Here is a 22,423-nt window from a genome sequence, read left to right as displayed (position 1 = left end):
ATAGTTGTATATATTGGTACTCTAGGGTACTAATGTGCACCTTTTTGAGTATAAGTTACAAAGATGTCCTTATAAGGCTACTATTGTTTACATATTTCAGATTGTATTTTGTGTGTGTTGTATGTAGAGTACATGGCACCCAGTAATGGATACTTGCACATTCACATACTCCTTTATTCTGTTCTGTTCTATTATACATTAGTCTGATTAGTCTATGTTAAAAGAAATATCTTATCATAGACAATGCTGTAAATAATCTTTACCTCTGAAGCCTCACTGAAACCTTCTGCCTCATTCACTCTCAACTCTGAATTCACTTCTGCCTCTGTCTATAGCAAATAAAGTAGTGTTTGAGACATGTACATACAGGGAATAGTGACATACAGAACAAATAACTAATTAAGTACACTGCTGGACAATAACCAGTCATTTGTATCTTAAATTATTTTTAACACTTTAGAATGATAAACACATATTCACTATTAACTATGACTTTTGCCTCAATAAACTCTTCATTTACTGCTTATTAATAGCTTGTAAGGTAGTCGTTGTAGTTTAGGATTATGGGATGCAGAATATGATCATGAAGAATACAGAATTAATATGTGCTTAAGTACTAATGAACAACCAATATGCAAGCTAATAATTACATACTGTAGTTAAAAATGATAGCTGAGAAGTTGTTCATCATACTAATGTTATTTTTTATTTTTCTATATTTGACTAATTATGTGTTTTTTATGATTGGTCCATATATAATCCTACAAACACTTGTATATTAATAGATTTCATACAATGTAAAAACAGCCAGGTGTTAAAAGACACTCAGTTCTTCTCAGCTGTGAAGTTTGTTTTTCTTGCGTGTCGTCCTGATTCTGCTCTAACAAACCTAGGCTGACTGTTTCTTGTTCATTCTTGACAACACATAAAAACGTCAAATTAGTGCAATAATGACAGAGCACCCCTAAATGAAGATCGGTCCTGTATCAGATCAGTGCTTGCATACTTGACTGAAATACATGATGTAGAATTCAACATTAGAGTTAAACATGTCACAATGCTGCAAACGCTGTAAAATCTCAGTTCAACATTATCTTTATCCTTATTTGAAGGGTTCTGATAACATACATACGTGTTAAAATAAAAGACGTTACAAAAGAGTTACGGAAAAATACACTGAAAATTAATAAGTGCATATTTGTCCAGGCAGCTTTCTTTTCCCCTCCATATAATGAACATCAAAACTTGCTAATTATTCAACAAGAGCAATAAGCAGAGTCACTCAACATTGTGCAACACTATTCGGATCCCACATGCCAACTTACGCTGCTTGGCTTCTTCCTAAAAGAGGAGTGAAGAGTTTTTTTGCCGCTTTGAACTCACCTCGACCTCTAATGAATGATGGATACACAGCGCGGGACCGCGGGCGCTAGCCTGGGCATGTCGTGACGTCACAAACTGAGTGACTTATTGCCATGGAAACGTAAACGTCATGTATATTTTGTCTCTTTGAATTTTAAATAATTCTGCATTTATATACATTGCTCCATTTAAAACCTCAACATGTCGAGAACACAACTGTCCGATGAAAAAGTGCGGGGGACGACTTTACTTTTTATAAAAAGTGTGTGGGGGGGGGGGGTCACGTCCCCCGCGTCCCCCGCATCTACGCCCCTGAGCACAAATATTCGCTGTTTGCAATGGTGGATCGATTTGATTAGTCAGATTGCGTGAACTTCAGTTGTCGTGTATGAAACCGCTTTAGTCCCGATTGATTTGTTAGGTTATTTCAAGTCAGGTTTTTTACTTTTCTTAGCCTCTTTTATGAAACAGCCCTCAGGCCTTAGTTTGTTCACAAACGAGATGTTTTGTTCAGTCAGTGTCAGATTCGAAGCACCGCTTCGTTTATTGAATGGAGGATTCGTTCAGTTCAGAAGGTCCAACATCAACTAATGAAATGTTTTAAACTCTCACTCGAATGCCGCTTGCTCGTGGTCTTTGGAATCAGAAGCACGAACGAACCCATGCTTCGTGCCTTCTTGCTTCGAACATTTTAACATCCCAAAAGCAGATATTAGCACCATGTTGAATAAATGTGACAAATCTCAGAGTCACGGCAATAACTAGATCAATAATTTCATTAAAAACTACTTTAAACTTGCAATCAAACGGTATATTTTCTAAGCACATTCATTTGAAACTCTGATCTCGACTTCGTGTAAATAATCCTAAAATATTCTTTATTATATTATATCTTATTATTCATTTACTGCAGTAGGCTACTTTATGCATAACCATCATGACAGCAGCCCAGTCAGCACTTCTAGATGAGTTCAACTCTAGCATACCTAGAAACTAGGCCAAAACACACTAGTTCAAGCGTTAATCATGGCAGACGGACCTACAGCAGCCAGGTAAAACTTTTTTATTGTTTATTTATTCTTGCTCAGTATTCGAATATTTTACATTTCATTTACAATATGATTCAAAGTAATGATGGCAAAGTAACTGTGCTTTCGTTTTGTAATAACAAATAACTTACTTTTATTTGAAATAAGATTGTTAGAATCGCCCAACATATAAGTTAGGTTACTCTCAGTACAATTTCTTATTATTGTTCACAGTAACACTGCTGTTGCAAGTGCATGTCTACAGTGACGTGAAGGTATGTTTTCCCAAACTTAAAAAACGAAATGAAATGAAAGTAATTTGATCAATGCCTATTGTTATTTTCTACGTCCCACAGCACCCAATACATCTAGTCATCATAATAACAGTAATATATGAATTGCTGGTTTGTGTTAAACACGTTTAATGCTCACAATGATGTAAAATAATGCATTTTTAATACAGGAATACTATGGGAAGACACTGAAGAAGACGTCTGATCTGAAAAGCAATGCACGTGTTCCGTCTGCCAAGCCTGTTCCTGCATACGTGAGAAAAGTCATAGCTGAGATCCATCCAGATGTCGTTGCAAAGTGAGATTTTCTTCGATAAATGTTGTGATGATTTAGATAATGCATACACGTATAAGATGTCTGAGTAAAACATAGTGACATAATGAAATGGAACTTACTGTAATGGCCTTAATAAGCTCATAAACCATATAAGCTCACTTGTAGTTTCAGTCTGAAAGAAAGACAAGTGATTTACTGAAATTAGAATTAATTTCCTTGTTATATTTTCTGATGTAATTAGGTGAAAACAGTTTGGGAACTGTAAGATAGAGTAAGGTCTTATGCTCACCAAGGCTGATTTTCACAAAAAAATACAATAAAAAAACAGTAATATTATGAAATATTTTTACAGTTTACAATAACTTTGCCTACTGTAATATGTGACCCTAGACCACAAAACCAGTCTTAAGTGTCAATTTTTCCAAATTTAGATTTATACATCATCTGAAAGCTGAATAAATAAGCTTTCCATTGATGTATGGTTTGTTAGCATCGGACAATATTTGGCAGAGATACAACTATTAGAAAATCTGAAATCTGAGGGTGCAAAAAAAAATCAAAATATTGAGAAAATCCCCTTTAAAGTTGTCCAAATGAAGTCCTTAGCAATGCATATTACTTATCAAAAATGTAGTTTTTATGTATTTACGGTAAGCAATTTACAAAATATCTTCATGGAACATGATCTTTATTTAATATCCTAATGATTTTTGGCTTAAAAGAAAAATTGATAATTTTGACCCATGCAATGTATTTTTGGCTATTGCTACAAATATACCCCAGCGACTTAAGACTGGTTTTGTGGTCCAGGGTAATGTATATAAATTGTAAAATGATGCAAGGCTGAATTTTCAGCAGCCATTGCTCCAGTCTTCAGTGTAACATGATCTTTCAGAAATCATTCTAATGTGCTGATTTTCTGCTCAAGAAACATTTCTCATTAGATTTCTCACACTGTTGAAATCTGCTGTTGTGCTGCTTAATATTTTTATGGAAACCATGGTGCATTTTTTCTAGATTCTTTGATTATTAGAAAGTTCAAAAGAACAGTATTTATTTGAAATGGAACTCTTTTTTGTAACATTATAAATGTCACTTTTGATCAATTTAGAATCAGAATTAGTTTGCACATACGAGGAATTTGTTTTAGTGACAGTAGCTCCACAGTGCGACAGAATGACAGTGACAGGACACAGATAGCAAAAAAAATAAAATAAATAACAATTAAAAATAAAAATAAAATAATGTACAAATATACAAAAATGGACAATGTGCCAAATAGCACAAACACAATATACAAAATAGACCATTCAGTATGTTAGGTGCAAATTTGAAATGTAATAAGTATGTGTGTAAAATAAACATAAAAAGTATGATAGTGTTATGTGTTTCATGTTTATTGTTAAGAGTTCAAGTGTTCATGAGATGGATTGCCTGTGCGAAGAAAGTTCCTATGTCTGGTCGTTCTGGTGCTCAGAGCTCTGTAACATCGACCAGACGGTAACAGTTCAAAGAGGGAGTGTGCTGGATGTGAGGGGTCCAGAGTGATTTTACCAGCCCTTTTGCTCACTCTGGATAAGTACAGTTCTTGGAGAGTGGGGAGGGTTGTACCAATGATTCCCTCAGCAGTCCGGACTACCCTCCGTACCCCTTCTGAGGTCAGATTTGGTAGCTGAGCTGAACCAGACAGTTGATGAAGTGCAGAGAACGGATTCAATGATGGCAGAGTAGAACTGTTTCAGCAGCTCCTGTGGTTGTTTGAACTTCCTCATCTGGTGAAGGAAGTACAACCTCTGCTGGGCCTTTTTCACAATAGAGTCAATGTGATTGTCCCACTTCAGGTCCTGAGAAATTGTGGTCCCCAGGAATCTGAATGACTCCACTGTTGTTACAGTGCTGTTCATGATGGTGAGTGAGGGGAGAGCAGGGGAGTTTCTCCTGAAGTCCACGATCATCTCCACAGTTTTGAGCGTGTTAAGCTCCAGGTTGTTAAGACTGCACCAGACAGCCAGCTCCTTAACCTCCTGTCTGTAAGCAGACTCGTCACCGTCCTGGATGAGGCCGATCAGTGTGGTGTCGTCTGCAAACTTCAGGAGCTTGACAGAGGGGTCTTTAGATGTGCAGTCATTGGTGTAGAGGGAGAAGAGCAGTAGGGAGAGTACGCAGCCCTGAGGAGCTCTAGGTGATGATCGTACGAGTGCTGGATGTGAATTTTCCCAGCCTTACTAGCTGCTGCCTGTCTGTCAGGAAGCTGTTGATCCACTGACAGACGGTGGTGGGGATGGAGAGCTGAGTTAGTTTGGGCAGGAGGAGGTTTGTAATGATAGTGTTAAAGGCTGAGCTGAAGTCCACAAACAGGATCCTCACATAAGTCCCTGGTCTGTCTAGGTGTTGCAGTGTGTAATGCAGTCACATGTTGACTGCATCATCCACAGACCTGTTTGCTCTGTAGGCAAACTGCAGGGGGTCCAGTGATGTCCTTCAGATAAGCCAAAACCAGTTTTTCAAATGACTTCATGACCACAGATGTTAGAGCTTAGAGCCACAGGTCTGTAGTCGTTAAGTCCTGTTATCTTGGGTTTCTTTGGGATGGGGATTATGGTGGAGCGTTTGAAGCATGAGGGGACTTCACACAGTTCCAGTGATCTGTGTGAAGATGGGGCCAGCTGGTCAGCACAGGATTTCAGACAGGCTGGTGACACACCATCTGGGCCTGGTGCCTTCCTTCTCTTGTTATTTTTGAAGACCTGGCGCATGTCATCTTCTCTTATCTGCAGTTCAGGTGTGGGGGAGAGGGGGCTGTAGGAGGTGTGAATGGTGTTTTTTCAAACCTACATTAAGATCGTCTACCAGTTGTTGATTCTCCACAGTGCTGGGGGATGGTGTCTTGTAATTGGTGACGTCTTTCAGACCTTTCCACACTGAAACCGTGTCACTGGAAGAGAATTGGATCCTTAGCTTATCGGAATAATTCCTCTTTGCCACTCTGATCTCCTTTTCCAGTGTGTATTTGGCTTGTTTATACAAGACTCTGTCCCCATTCCTGTAAGCATCTTCTTTGGCCTGACGGAGCTGTCTGAGTTTTGCAGTGAACCATGGTTTGTCGTTGTTGTAAGTTAGATGAGTCTTGGTAGGAATGCACATATCCTCACAGAAACTGATATAAGATGTTACAGTCTCTGTGAGCTCGTCCAGATCATCAGCAGCTTCAAAAACACTCCAATCAGTGAGAGAGAAACAGGCTTGTAAAACCCACTCTGTCTCATTAGTCCATTTCTTTACAGTCCTTAATACAGGTTTAGCTGACTTCAGTTTCTGCCTGTAGGTTGGAATAAGATGAACCAAACAGTGATCAGAGAGTCCTAAAGCTGCCCATGGGACAGAGTGATATGCGTTTTTTATTGTTGTGTAACAGTGATCCAATATATTACTGTCTCTGGTGGGACATGTAACATGCTGTCTGTATTTTGGCAGTTCACGGGAGAGATTTGGTTTATTAAAGTCCCCGAGAATGATTAAAATAGAGTCCGGGTGTTGTTGTTCTGTGTCTGTGATCAGATCAGCGAGTTTCTGTAAAGCTGTGCTCACGTGCGCTTGCGGAGTAATGTAGACAAGAATGAACGAGCAGAACTCCCGCGGCGAGTAGAAAGGTTTACAGTTGATAAAGCATTTCTAGATCTGAACAGCACATCTTCTTTAACACTGTTACATCTGTACACCTGTGTTGATGTAAAAGCATGTCCCGCCGCCGCGCAATTTCCCCGTTGATTCTGCGTTGCGATCTGCTCTGATCAGTGTGAAATCAGGCAGATGTAACATGCTGTCTGGAATGGTGTCGTTCAGCCAGGTTTCCGTGAAACACAGAGCAGCAGAGTTTGAAAAGTCCTTGTTTAAATGAGAAAGCAGAAGGAGTTTGTCCGTTTTGTTGGGTAGAGAGCGGAGATTAGCCAGATGGATGCTAGGCAACAGCATTCAAAATCCACACTGTCTGAGCTTCACGGGCACGCCGGCTTGCTTCCCCCGACTGCGCGTCCTGAAGTATGAAGGTAGATCAGTAGCAAAACTCGAGAGCTTGTTGATCTGAATGTGAGAACTTGTCATATTAACATTCGTATTTGTAAGTTGAAATTTACACTCACAGCTCTGATCTGAAAAGCTGAATCTTTCGATTTGCACACACAGACAATAATCAAAACACCCGTGTTTTGAAGTCGAAGTTGCAGATTAATAGTTACACGTGTAGAATGACATTCACATAAACAAAATGACACACACAAACATGCGCTTTTGCGCTTTACTTCAGTTTCGCTGTAAAACCTCAAGTCAGCACTTACAATATCTCAGATCTGGCAGTACAACTTCAAATCTTAGCTCTTTGACTTTTGCTACTCCTTCTGCGGTATTCCTGTAGCAAAACTCACTTGTGCACTTGTAAATGCAGACCTGAGAGCTCAGAGCCGGGGGCGGGGCTGGGCTGCGAATGAAGACATTTTATTGGTCGATGCCTGACCATTGGTCGATACTACTCTGTAATGTGCAGTAGAATATACATATGAAAGATGTTGCATTATTTGTCTACCAGATAATACCTGTATGACAAGATGAATGCTGTGTCTTAAAATCATATAAAAGCCAAGGATATTCAATGAAAATAGTTTCCAGTGTTTTACAAATAACTGATACATAAAAAAACATGTTTCTTTCTGCAGGGCAAGTCGCGATGGCTGGCGTTTTTCATTGGTCAGGCATCGACCAATAAAATGTCTGATCTACCTTCATACTATAACCTTCATACTGAAGCGTCTAAACAGCGCTGCAGCTCCGCCAAATACTATGTTCAGCAAAACATCCGAATAATCGAAAACCGGTTGGAGATTTTGTGGTGTGTTCAGCCGAATGTTCAGCAGTTCTTCCTTGGTGAAACTGATTGTGTTAGACAAACAAAAAACAGGAAAAACACTAAAACTAATGCATCCTTTGTGAATTTACATTTAGTCATTTGGCATTCACTCTAGTGGCTTAGATAAGAGTTATTCTAGCCTTAAAGGGATAGTTCACCCAAAAATGAAAATTCTGTCGTCATTTACTCACCCTCAAGTAGTTCCTAACCTGTATGAATGTCTTCATTCTGCTGAACACAAAGGAAGATATTCTGAAGAATGTGGGAAACAGAGCAGTTCTGGGGCACCATTGACTTCCATGACAGAATTTTCATTTTTGGGTGAACTATCCCTTTAAGCTTTTTTTTCTTGTAAACAAATCAGAAATGAATGGAGATCCATTGTATGTTTGTATTTTAAAATGTATAATACAAAAGCTAACTGTGCTGCCTAGACATTTACGTTTACAGAACATGATGTATTGTGTTCTGTTAAATGTATTCCTTACACTTTCTTTACTTATGTCTTAAATGTAGCAGCATAAAACCTGCAGAAACTCTGCTTGCTAAATGTTGCAAGCTGTAGTTTAACTTTATCTTTGCCACTGTGTTAAACATCACATGTAATAAAATGACACTGATACAGTATTGATCAGGTGAATGCCTCAGTGGAGCGTTACAGTGGGAAGATCTGATACGACTGGCTGAAGAGGTTGGGTTCTGTAAACCCAGACTGGTTACTGCTAGTATCATCACTGTGGGCAACAAGGAACTAGAGAAACTGCTTGGTGAGATGTTTGTTAAAATTTCTAATTTGAAAGTGGTTCCTAGTTTATAATTATATATATATATAAAAAAAAAAACGGATGCATTGATCATTTGAACATTGAGAGAATTTTTTTTCCTTCATTTATTTATGTTTAAACATAATTCTCATAATTGTGTAAGTTCATAGTTTTACTTTGAATTGTAAAATTTGTTTAGGAGACTACAAATTTGTGTCAGCCACATACCGGCTCTTCAAGTTACCAAAAGGTTCAGAGAAGAAGTCCTGTCTGGTCATGTACAATGGAGAAATTACAGGTGTGGAGGAAAGCTTCGAGTTTGATGCCCAGTATATCTTTAAGGTGTGTAGCTACATCCAGATCTGCATTACTCCTTCAACAGAGCTCATAATGCATATAAGGTCCACAACATTTTCCCCTAATTTGTCCCAATAGTTATAATTAATATTTTTGAATAAATGAACAGTAATGTTAGAATAACTTCCAAATGGCTTAACTGTATTTGAATCATGACTAACTATACCTTTTGTTCCTTTTTTTGTTGTTGTTGCTTTGTCTGTTGGTCACATGGTTATATTAAAATTATCTGCATATGTAATAAATGCTGTGCATGGAATTAAGTTAAATGTGTTACATAAAAGCCCGAACACATACTGCTGTTGAAACGTTTGGGGTCAGTAGGATTGTTTTTTCCCAAAAAAAAAAGGATGCATTAAATTGATCAAAAGTAATAGTAAAGCCATTTATAATGCTACAAAATATCTCTATTTCAAATAGAAAAAAAAGTTTCTTTTGAACTTCAAAGAATTCTGAAAAAAAGTGTTATGATTTCCACAGAAACATGGAAATCAAAAATATATGAACATTTAAAAAAAAAAAAGCAACAGAACTGTTAACACTTACAGTGGGGATCGAAAGTTTGGGCACCCCTTGCAGAATCTGTGAAAATGTGGATAACTTTACCAAAATAAGAGAGATCATACAAAATGCATGTTATTTTTTATTTAGTACTGTCCTGAGTAAGATATTTTCCATAAAAGATGTTTACATATAGTCCACAAGACAAAAAAAATAGCTGAAATTATTAAAATAACCATATTCATTACAATAATTAAGAGCCGGGGGTGAAAATTTTTTGAATTTGAAGATCAAGGTAAATTGTACTTCATTTGTCTTCCAGGAAACATGCAAGTATCTTCTGTCGCATCAGAAGGGCAGTACTAAATGGAAAAATATGATATTTCAACAAAATAAGAAAAATTTGGACATCTTCATCCTGTTCAAAAGTTTTCACCCCCCGGCTCTTAATGCATCGTGTTTCCTTTAGGAGCATCAGTGAATGTTTGAACCTTTTTTAATTGTTGTGTTTGAGTCCCTCAATCATCCTCAGCATGAAAAGGTGGATCTCAAAATCATACAGTTACTGCTGGAAAGGGTTAAAATATGCAAAAGATGCTGGAAAACTGAAGATTCTGCAGGACCTGGAGGATTTTTCTGAAGAACAGTGCTCAGTTGAACTGTTCAGAACAAACAAGGGACTCATGAACAACCATCACAAAACAAAAAAACAGTCGTAGATCATCCAGGTAACCACACACAGTATTAAGAACCAAGGGTTCCCAAACTTTTGAATGTGGTTATTTTAATACTTTCAGCTATTTTTTTGTCTTGTGGACTATATGTAAACATCTTTTATGGAAAATATCTTACTCAGGACAGTACTAAATAAAAAATAACATGCATTTTGTATGATCTCTCTTATTTTGGTAAAATTATCCACATTTTCACAGATTCTGCAAGGGATTCCCAAACTTTCGCATGCCACTGTATAATAATAGTAAATGTTTCTTGAACAGCAAATCAGCATTTTAGAATGATTTCCGAAGGATCATGGAAGACTGGAGTAATGGCTGCTGAAAATTCAACTGCATTATAAGAATAAATTACATTTTAAAATGCTTTACAAAAGAACTGTTTTTCGGACCAATAAATGAAGGCTTAGTAATCAGAAGAGACTTATTTAAAAAAATGTTTAAAATTTTTACCGACCCCAAACCTTTAAACAGTTGTGTATGTTGTGAAGAAGCATGATCATGACACTTTAATGTACTTCTCCAGGTAGATAAAGAGATGGAGGTGGACGGTGATGTGGCCAGCATCTTGAGCAACTCCAGATTTTCTGGAGAATTCACATTTCAGCATCAGGGGCTGAAAAATTCCGGCTGTGGAGGATGTTGGGCCAAACCCAAGGCAAGTGGTTCATTTTCTACAAGTGTGTTAACATGCCTCATTTTCTTAGTCTCAGTCTATTTTCAGTTATGCATTTAATAGTATATCACGCATGTGCATAATGGTCCAATAAAGTTTTAGTTGTAAAATCAGTTTTTGTTGCAATTTTAGATTAATTGGCTTTCAAAATACCTACTTGCATTCAAAATATTTCTCATTGGACCACTAAGTTGCTTTAGTCCGATCAGCTACAGACACACAAGGTTATCCAGCTGTACCAAAAAGCCTTGGCCACAGAGGACTGCCCTCCCTTTCAAACAAAGAATGCCATCTTATCAGTGCTAGTGGTGATTCAGTCCCTTCAAACACAAGGAAGGATTATTTAGAATTGCTTACAACAACACTGAAGCACAATTTTAGAAATGCTGACCTATATATTTAGTTTTGATCATTGTTTTGGTTTTATTCTTAACGCTTTTAGATCGAAAAAGATTCCTGACATGCTTCAGCTGATTTTTACCTTTACACAAAAAGCCTATGAATATAGTCTCATAGCTATATATCAGGCATATAAGTGCTGCATATTTCAAATCATTTTTAATATTATAATATAATAAGGAAGCATTGCATCCAGATTGATGCTGTTTCTGTTGTTTTAGACCAGAGTTTTTCAAACTTTTTGATACCCCTTGCAAGGGACCCATATATATATTCAAGTATCAAAATCCTTATAATGTGAAAAATACTTTCGTAAAGCATACACACAATGTGTATATTGAGATCTGGCTGGCCAAAACAAGTTACCATTGGGATTTAAATAAGAAAATACTGAAGATTTTAGGATTGGATCATTATTGTTGTGATTAACTTGTTTCTGACATGTTATATGTTTAGCAACAATTCTTTTAGCCCTAACTAATACAGTGCATAGATATCAAACAACCATATTACATATTCCAGGACAACAATGCCAAGATTCACTAGGCTTAATTTTTGAAATAGTGATTCGATGAGCTTGAGAAATCATGTTCTTGCATAAATTGGCCACCACAGATTCCTTAGCTTAACCCTGTTGAAAGTCTTTAGGATGTGCTGGAGTCAACTTTTAAGACAGTGGTTTGACTCTCCCATTGTCAATACAATACAATACTCAACCAAAAATTAATCCAACTCTTGATGGAAATAAAGGCGGTGTTATCGCATGACGTTGTTGAAACTATGCCACAACAAATGCACAATAAAATCAAAGTTAAAGGCAGTCCAACAAACTATTTGTGTGCAACTTTTTTTTTTTGGACAGGCGACTCCAGCACATCCCAACAACTTTCAGTGGGGTTTAGGTCAAGACTCTGTGGTGGCCAGTCTTTCACAAATTGAGCCTGATGACTCTTGCCATTGTTATCCTGGAATATGTACATGGGTACATCTTCCCATATGTTTTTTGAGAAATAAAAAGCTACACACTGCATCAGTTAGTGTTAAACATATAACATGCAAAAAAAACTTAAATCACTGCAATAATGATTAAATCTTAAAAATTGTACATATTTGCTTATTTAAATCCAGATGGCCAGGCAGTGTACACACACACATTATTGTTTGAAAACCCTTGTTATAGACAACTCTGGTTGTGTTGATCAAAGAGATCTGCCTGTAAGTTTTGATTCAAAATTGTTTCAGTTCCTGAATACCATGAATTTTACCATATCTATGATGTAATAGGATGCATCTGCATAATAAATCAGTCTCGGTGAATACTAAAATGATGTAAATTATGAATACACTGTACTTTGAACCTCTGAGAATCTTCCTCTCTCTCCAGGCAGTGTCAGTGAATCCCTTTGAGCTGGTCCAGCAGTTGGGCAGTGCAAGTGTAACTCCTTCCACTGAGGGGTGCTGTGGAGACCAGAAATCCTGCTGCTAGTAAATCCCAGCAAATTTGTTTGATTTTGACTCAAAAGGAACACATTTGTTGTTAATTGTGACCGTGATTTTGTACAAATTTAATATTTCTATATATACTGTAATATAGCATTACTTATAATTCATGAAAGGCAACACAAACAAACAACAAGAAGAAATCAGACAATCTAGTAATGTCTTAAATACATCTGTAATCATACTGATAAATGTATAGCATTGACCAGTACCTCACACAGGACTATATAGTTGCATAATCTAAAGCATTCACCTGCCAGGTTTAATCTTTATTGTAATCTTTATTGTATTGCCAGGTTGACTAAAAACACATATGGTTTATTGAACTTTTGTAATCAAATCACTTTTTCCATTGCTGTAATAAAAATATGTTTGAGCTGACCGCCTGGGTATTACTATTAGCAGTAGCATATTCAGCTGTGATGTACTTTTAAATAAATCATTTAATGATAGTGATATGCAAATCAGCTTTTATAAAATGTAATCTAGCTCCAGCTCTTAAAATGTCCCAACAGGACCTTCAGGTGGGAAGGGGAACTCGTCAACCCATCCTGTGTTCTTTTTGAAAAGGACAGAATTTGAGGTTACATGAACTTATGGAAGCTTCTACAAAATACCAGTAAAAAGTGTTTTTCAACATAGATTTATTTATTCTCTCTAATTTAGTGAACGTGAATTTTCATTGCCTGTGAAGATAGTAGGAGTGTGAAATATAATTCATGATCAATCAACTTTCCTTTGGTCTGGACTGATCTCTGATCCCTGATAAAATGTTCACTATATGGAGATCTGATGCCACGATTATTTTTACATCCTTTCACAGGTTTTGCATGTCTTGCATTTCTTAAGATCCCTCTAATCCATGCCTTATCAATGCAAGGTACATACAATATAAGTTTTTGTGTAGTCATGATAAATTGATAGCTTTGTTCATTTCTTTAGGATGACTGCATGAGGACAGCAGTTTATGGGTGTGTGTTCAACTATGAGCACTTTTATATCTCGGGTTGATGAACTTTTTTTCTAATTGTTACAGTATATGAAGGTCATTTAACCTTTTATTATGCTTTTGTCGTATATATTTTTTCTACATTATTTTATTTAACTTTTTTAATATAGATTTTGTTTTACCCTTGTCCCAGACCCAAACATTCAATGTCAAACTATTAAAATCCAACATAAATATATGACTTCCTGTATGATATGTGGTGCAGTGAGCTATGCACATGCTTTGGACGTGTGGGTCCCTGAGTCCCTACTTTTCTTTCGTATTTTTCTTTATTTTTTGGCGATATAGGATATATATAGGACATCAGGTGATGTAATTTAGGATACATTATGATATGTCTTTGTTTTTCTTTCTTTTTGCACCAGTGCCCTCTGCACCATAGAGTGCTATCGAACATATTCAGAGTCAGACACAAGAATTCTCCTAAGATGCTTCCAGTTTTGCACATTAAGTAGATCAATTAAATAAACTAGAGAAAAGACTGATTTAATTTGATTTCCCAGAAGTGCACCACAGGTCGTCCCTATACGCCGTTGAAGAAACACTCTTATAATCTTGTTAGTTATTACTACATTTCGTGAGTGTATCTTCGCACTATTCAAAGATGCTGTCAGCAAAGATCCCTCTCAAAACACCAAAAACAGTCACGAGGAAACTTCTGTTTGCGCTATTTTGCATTTAGTGCGCCTATTTACGGAGCTCATTGGCTGTCCGCGTAGCGCAAGCCCCGCCCCCGCCCAGCTGCGTCTCTGGATTGGCTGCTCAACTCGCCTGTCACCGAGACATCAGCGGAGGCACGAGTTCGCGCTGCTCTCGCTGGAGTGTGATCAGTTTCAGCCGCGTAGCGGGACTCAGCGAGACCTGATGCACAAGTCAAGGCGACGCGCAGCGGAGATGAAGCCGGATTGGCTCTGATTTTTAAAAGCCCTTTCATTCAAGAGGCTGTCCATTATCAACATGGCAGAACCGTCGGTTCCAGAACCCCCTCAAAAAATGGCGTCACTTAGCCGGGTCCGAGCCTTTACTCTGATTTTCTTAACTGCAAGCAGTTATTTAATTACTCCCACAAGTGGCAAGGAAGGAGGGGGAGAGGAGACGGTCATCATCGGGTTGAGACTGGAGGACACGGACGACATTTCCTTCATGGACAGGGGCTATCTGCGGGTCAGCGAGAGGTCTCGGGTGAGATTGAGGGTGTACGGGCAAAACATCAACAACGAGACGTGGTCCAAAATCGCCTTCACGGAGCACGAGAGGAGCCGAGTGATTGGCACAATCGACAGCTCTTCAGGGGACAACAAGAGTCAGGAGGACACGTCGGGCTTGCACCCCTGTGGCATCAGGACCTCGGACATTCTCATTATGCCCAACATCATTCTAAACCGCAAGACGTCTGGCATCGTGGAGATCGAGGTCAAGCCTCTGCGAAAGACTGAGAGGAGCAAAGCTTACTACCTGTGCATCGCCACCTCCACACCTCCTGCTGCGGCGGGCGCGCACGACCCGTGGACGGAGAACACGTGGATCTATCACGATGGAGAGGACACCAAAGTGATTGTGGTGGAGGAGAAGAAGTTCCTGCTCCCTTTCTGGCTCCAGGTCATCTTCATTTCCATGTTGCTCTGCCTCTCGGGCATGTTCAGCGGCTTGAACTTGGGTTTGATGGCGCTGGATCCCATGGAGCTGCAGATCGTCCAGAACTGCGGGACGGAGAAGGAGAAGAACTACGCCAGGAAGATCGAGCCCGTCAGGAGCCAGGGAAACTACCTGCTGTGCTCGCTTCTTCTGGGGAATGTTCTGGTCAACACCACCTTGACCATCCTGTTGGATGATATCGCCGGCTCTGGATTGATAGCTGTAGTGATGTCCACCATCGGCATCGTCATATTTGGAGAGATTGTGCCTCAAGCGATATGTTCGCGACACGGTCTTGCTGTGGGTGCGAATACAATCTTCTTGACCAAATTCTTCATGCTGCTCACTTTCCCCGCGTCCTATCCGGTAAGTAAACTGCTCGACTATCTCCTCGGACAGGAGATTGGCACGGTGTACAACCGAGAGAAGCTCTTGGAGATGTTGAGGGTCACGGATCCCTATAATGACTTGGTGAAAGAGGAGTTGAATATCATTCAGGGCGCACTGGAGCTCAGGACTAAGACCGTGGAAGATGTCATGACCCCGTTGCGCGATTGCTTCATGATCGCCGGCGACGCCACGCTCGATTTCAACACCATGAGCGAGATCATGGAGAGCGGCTACACGCGCATCCCGGTGTTCGAGGGCGACAGGTCCAACATCGTGGACCAGCTGTTCGTCAAAGACCTTGCGTTTGTGGACCCCGACGACTGCACCCCGCTGAAGACGATAACCAAGTTCTACAGCCATCCCTTACATTTCGTCTTCAACGACACTAAACTTGACGCTATGCTGGAGGAGTTCAAGAAAGGTGAGAGAGAGTCTTTGATTTGCGCGGGTTGACAGTGTTGGTTGCATTCGATGTTTTCTTACTAAGCTATATTAGGCAACATTTGCATAAAACTTTTATTGTTACTTGAAAACGAGACAAGTTATGCATCTTGTCATATTTCAAAGCAGTCGCGTGCCTTTTACGCACCGGCTATTACGCACGACTAAAAGAGTTAGATTTCATTCAGATTTACAGACGCAACATTGTCTATTCTTAAAAAAAGTGAATTTTAGCTGTTTTTCCACCAATTTATGTCTATTCAGATATCTAAACATTGATTTGACAGACATCCTATGTAGTTCATTCTTTCAGTTCAGCAAGGAAAGGTGCTCTTATTTATAGGTTTATTGATTAAAATAATAATGCGATACCGTGAGTATACATATGACATGTCCCCCATCGTCATGTTCATCCCTTGTTATTCTTTAAAATCTTGTTTTTCCACTTTTTTAACACCTATAATGATTTAACCCGCCTAAAATTTGGATAAAACGTAACGTTTAAATGTTGCTTTAACTTTTTGAGGAAAATCAGCGGTGCCAAACATACAGTAGCCTACAACTTGCAGTAATGTATACATTGCACTTTTTAGACATTTTGAATTGAATTTCAAATTATTATGTCAAACTGATGGAAATAATTAGTAGTAATTTGAAATAATGTGAACTTTAGACAGGGTCTAGTTTATCCATTTCAGAGTTTGCTAAATGCTTCCTCTCCATACCCACTGTTTGCTTCTTCTTGAGTGGTCCTGTACTATTTAAAACTATTTGGAGCTTTATTTGACCCTCACTTGCTGCCCCCAGGACCCTGCAAACACATTATAATATGCCTGAGTTCAGGGAAGTGCTTGCACTAAGTGCTGTATCTTGATGTGCCCTCACATAGCTAAGGGTTAATGTTTGCGGCAGAGGTGAGAATGTAGTGATGCAATGGAAATACACTGCAGGTGTACTCACAGTTGCTAAAGGATGACTCAGGGGGTTATTAGGTGTAATACTTCATAATGCATGAAATAACATGCCACTTCAACAGTCTCTATTTTGTAGGTAAAATGGTGAGAATCTTAATGCAAATTTTCTAAGTAGTCAAAAAAGAATTTAGAAAATAGTTTTAAAATATCATTATTTTGGTGTAAAGAAAATAAGGGAAACTGCATTTAACATCATGGCCCCCCAAACGTAGAACATAAGAGTAAATTTGCATTTGTATGGTGTGAATCAGACTCTAATATACAGACTAAACTTAAGAACCACTTACATGATCATTTTGCATTAGAAGTAGGTTTAATGACAACATGCCCACCTATGCAAATCTGATGTTTTATTTAAAGTTAAACCATATCAAAATGAACTATATTAGAGTATTTGATCATATCTTTTTAACATTTTAATTTTTTTTTGGTTCTTGGAAAAGTCATTCATGATTGCTACAAGAATACTTGGACATTATAAGAATTTTAGAAACCTTGGCTATCATTGTGACTCTTTTGTTCTTGGCTGCTCTCCAGAGGAAACTCACCACTGGCTGTTGGTATTCTACTGATTAGGGGAGTGGGCACACAGTTTCACGTCAATCTGGCAGTGGTTCGAGCACTCTCTCAGTTCAAAGTGCTTTGTATTGTAAGTCAGTGTTAATTAATCTAATGCCTCTTGTGGAGCTGCACAGTCATCCAAAGTAGGAACAAAATACATCACTCCTGCCAAGCACACCTTCAAACTGTAATTTGTTTCTCTTTGATGTTGCTTTTTGAGTGGCAAAAGTTGCTTTTTTTATTATTTCTGCCGCTGACTTGCATGATAACTTGAGGTAGATGATACTCAATTCTGACAGAAGAAAAATGGACTCAGTTGTAAATGAGAAGGGCTTCTGACTGCAATCATGACCTTGAAGGTCAGCCTTAAAATTCCTGGAGCTACAGACTAGTTCCTTTATGATTGAAATAATTAGTGTGTCATAAAGGGACCCCTGCCAAACAGCAGTTTTGTGTTTAATGAGAATGGAATTGTTCATCATCTGGGCTTAACCCAAGGCGGTGTAGTTCAGGAGGCATTTGTTGCTGCAAAGATTCTTACATGTTGAGTCGAGTGTGTTTTTTTCTCGTAAATATGCTAGTACATGATGTTTATTTGTAGGAATATTTCCTAAGACAGAGGTGTTTTTTTTTATTTGCGGGAAATTGTGATAAAATATTTATTAAAGGCTATAAGGATGGCCTGCTAGTCCAGGATCAATGTGAGACGGTTAACAAAACTTTCCCTTTTGGGCCAGTGCTGCTATTAAAAATATTAATATTTCTACCAATTATAAACATGCCTTGCTTAAATAAAAGGCGAGTGAGTTGACAGGGCAAGTAAAAACTATTGGCCCAACTAGCCAGCCTAAAAAAAATCCAGCCCAATCTCTCGGCAGTTCATACATATTTGACGAGGTGTCTAATTTGTACGACCTCATTCATAAGAATTTGTACGTTTTGTGAAAAATCATACATATTTTACGAGGTGCGAAGTTGTAGAAATTCGTACAAATGACCACCTAACCTCACCCTAAAACATCCCCCTCACAGAAATCATGCAAAATTGTACGAGTGAGGCTGTACGAATTCATACTAAATTAGCCAACTTGTAAAATATGTACGAATTGGTCATGGAATAGAAAAATCAGTATTGTTGAATATGATTTCGAAAGACTGCACATTTTGTTACAACTTACGTCTCAGGGTCCAACTGATTCCCATTGGTTTTCATACAGTTTGCTAAAAAATTAACACTAAACAGTCAGGGGAAAAAAATGAAAATCTTTATTGTAACCAGTCTAACACTAAAATATATAATACATGAGAACTTATACAAATTTTAGAAAAATGTTTATTTGAAATTGAGATTCAGAAAGGAAAGGAAATTTTTACTTTCTTTTGAGTTTCATAGTTAAAAAAATAAATACAAAAATTCATCCTCGCAAGGGTTTAAGAAAAAGACTAAGTACCAATAGCAATAAATACTACTTGCACTAAGTACAAATAATGTAAAAACTATTTATACTTGCACCTCTTTTTGCGCCTCTGACAAGCTGCAATAGAGGATCTAAGTAAGGAGTGAAGTATGTCCATTTAGTGCATGCTTACATTTAAAAACTGTGCACATGTATGCAAAACCGCATCCTGATTGACCAGCACATTTGATGCATTTATCTTGCGTTATCAAGCATTTCATCAAGCATCCTGTCAATTCCTTTAGTGCTTAATCTAGTACAGGAACAGGGTACTGTCTTCTTTGTTGCAATTGCCTCATCAAACTCATTCAGCTGCAGAAGGATGTAGAAACCATTTTCACTGCAAACTGACTGAACAAAGTACATAAAGACAAAGGTCATGAATTTAGAGCCTAATTCTCCTGAACTCACTAACCCTTGAGTTCGACTTAGTTCAGTGCCAGCATCATTATCATCCGCTTGAGGTGATCAATCCACTAATTTATGCGCGATAAGAAGATCTGTTATCTTCTTAAATCATGCAGATGAACTCTTGGCCTTCAGTTCTTTCTTGGCGAGAGACTCCATGCTCATCTGTATCAGCATCTGTTTTGCAATTATGTTTCTGTCATTATAGCTATCTTTAATAAAGAGTGACTTCATCTTATCACACATTTATGCTGTTATACATTCAAAGTATATCACAAATGTCCAGTACTCCATAAAAAGATAAAAATCAGCCTGCATATCACTTATCACTGGGCACATTATCAGTAGTGACCTCATCTATAGATGTCACAATCCACTGTAATTCATTTACAGTACAGCAATTGCTGTATTTTTGTAACGCAGGGCCACTGAAGGTCGTTGGCCTTCACATGAGTTCTTGCACGTATTGAACCAATCCACTTGCTAATGTAGGCCAATCTATACTTAATTCAGATTGAGCAACCTCCTTTCCTTCTTGTTTTAACATGGGAATTCTTTTTCACTTCACTTGGCCTAGTTAAGGCTGCATTATATATCATAATAGAGGACATCCCTCCTGCTTTTACTATTTAATCCAAACAACATTCTCTTGAATGAAATCAGATTCATTTTTGTGGCATCCTGCATCTTCATGTTTGATAAGCATCTGATAAGCAATCGACCAGTGATTTCTGCTGAGATGCTGGAGCGTATTCTTGGTAAGATCTGCTTCTGCTTGTAGGGATTACATGGCGTCATATTGGCAGGAATTGTGCTGGGTGCAGTGTGTGGGATCCCCCTTTTAGCACACTATAGTTTGACACCTAGACTCTTACAGATATACTGTATTACTAGGGGTGTTACAATGCGCTATATCAATATATTGAAATACAAAAATGCAATAATATCTATCATGGATAGCAACAAAACAGCGTGTACAGTTCACCCTACAGTTTTAAGGCAGTTTTAATTCAGCATCAAATATGGTATTGGCACATCAAATATGAAACTCAAAAAGTCACACATTTGAGCTTCCATGTGTATTAATTATTATCTATACAGGGACAGAGTGCAAGCATTTGTTTCTAAAGTAATTCTGTATTTTTATCTAAGCAGAATTATGAATATTTCTATTGTAGTGTCATCATTGCCTTGTGCATTAGAGAACAGAACCAAGTCCAAGCTTATTCAAGTTCACCTCGATGTAATACTAAATTTAGCATTTAATGAACAGTACTTTTTGTTAACTGTTTACCATATGTGTTAGAAGTAATGATAAAAAAAAACATCCTAACTCTATTTTGGCTTTGTTCACAGTATCGTGAGATCGGCATCATGCATCAAACCAAATCATGACAGTATTACATATTATGGGCCCTATTTAACGATCTAAGCGCATGGTCCGAAGCGCATGGCGCAGATGCACTTAGGTCCACTTTTGCTAGTTTAACGACGGGAAAAATGGTTGGCACACCTGGCACATGGTCTAATAAGGTTGTCCCTGTTGTCTTAATGAGTAATGGGTGTGTTTTGGACCTGCAATAAACCAATCAGAGTCTCATCTCCCATTACCTTTAAGAGCCAGTTGCGCTCACGCCATGGCGGATTTGATATTTATACGTTGGAATTTGCAAGCGCAAAGACTGAACACGGCTCCAGAGAAGAAACGGAGCTGCTCCTGCGTGAGCAAATAGGTAGCCTAATTCATACATGCAATGACTATCCATTACGTCATGTAGGCATTTTTATATTTAGCCTATGTAGCCTACACAATAATAATCGCTTACATTGTAATCCTTTATTTTTTAATATTGGGCATGTTTGTGTGTTGCTGCGCATCCCTGTGTGTGTAATGAGTGACGTGAAAGTGACGTGACATACAGCCAAGTATAGTGACCCATACTCGGAATTCGTGCTCTGCATTTACCCATCCAAAGTGCACACACACAGCATTGAACACACACACACACACACCGTGAACACACAGCAGTGGGCAGCCATTTATGTTGCGGCGCCCGGGGAGCAGTTGTGGGTTCGGTGACTTGCTTAAGGGCACCTCAGTCGTGGTATTGAGGGTGGAGAGAGCACTGTACATTCACTCCCCCCACCTACAATTCCTGCCGGCCCTTTCTAACCATTAGGCCACGACTTCCCTAGAGTGATAAGCAGAGTGTACGCGCATTGTGGATCCACCTATAGGTGCATATTACTAACGCGCTCTTTAAATAACAAAAAATACTGCGCCATTGACTTTAGACCAGGTTTTAGTTGGTCAATGGCGCAGTAGCTATTTCAGTAGCCTCAAAATGGCAAAGCGCCAACAATGCACCTGAATACACCTCGTTTTCAGACCAGCACGCCCATGAGCGCACAAATGGGCGCAAATGCATTTACTATTTAAACAATGTGGTGCATTGCGCTGGTCCCGCTGGATGTATGATAGGGCCCATAATTTCTGACTTAGAACGACCATCTCTCTTAATTCATCTGTATATTCTGGTTCAAATAAGTAAGATTGGGCAAAACATTGCAAGTCATCCTCTTTGTCGAAATCTTTAGACATGTTTAGGAAGACTGTTTTATGTGCAGCGTGCGTATTTCTATGTATGTAAACAAGGTACAGCACATCTGCATTCTACGTCAGAACGCCGGCTCATGCGTTGTGAATGCTCGGCGAAGACTGACACGGAAGAGAAGAAATTGTTGAATGAAGTTATG

The 22,423-nt window shown here is 38.5% G+C and overlaps 2 protein-coding genes across 2 annotated transcripts in view; both read left to right on the top strand.

Moving 5' to 3' along the window:
• Positions 1-2,388: 2,388 nt before the first annotated feature.
• Positions 2,389-12,777, top strand: LOC306874305 (arsenite methyltransferase-like; the record flags this gene model as incomplete). Its single annotated transcript, XM_079424280.1, has 8 exons — positions 2,389-2,414; positions 2,656-2,665; positions 2,854-2,981; positions 4,855-4,868; positions 8,496-8,627; positions 8,824-8,966; positions 10,743-10,878; positions 12,680-12,777. 8 exons carry the CDS (start codon positions 2,389-2,391, stop codon positions 12,775-12,777), a joined length of 687 nt encoding a protein of 228 aa, XP_079280406.1.
• A 1,841-nt stretch (positions 12,778-14,618) lies between these two features.
• LOC306873519 (metal transporter CNNM2-like) overlaps positions 14,619-22,423 on the top strand; it is a gene marked incomplete at its 3' end in the record, with an annotated part of 46,787 nt that continues 38,982 nt past the window's right edge. Inside the window, 1 exon segment of the mRNA XM_079422862.1 lies at positions 14,619-16,246. Coding sequence (XP_079278988.1) covers positions 14,758-16,246 — 1,489 coding nt within the window. The 5' untranslated portion in view covers positions 14,619-14,757.

The sequence above is a fragment of the Barbus barbus genome, assembly GCF_936440315.1.
Source record: "Barbus barbus genome assembly, chromosome: 8".
NCBI classification, from domain to species: Eukaryota; Metazoa; Chordata; class Actinopteri; order Cypriniformes; family Cyprinidae; genus Barbus; species Barbus barbus.
Note: the sequence above shows the minus strand (reverse complement) of the source record. Positions and strands in the feature narration are given on the sequence as shown.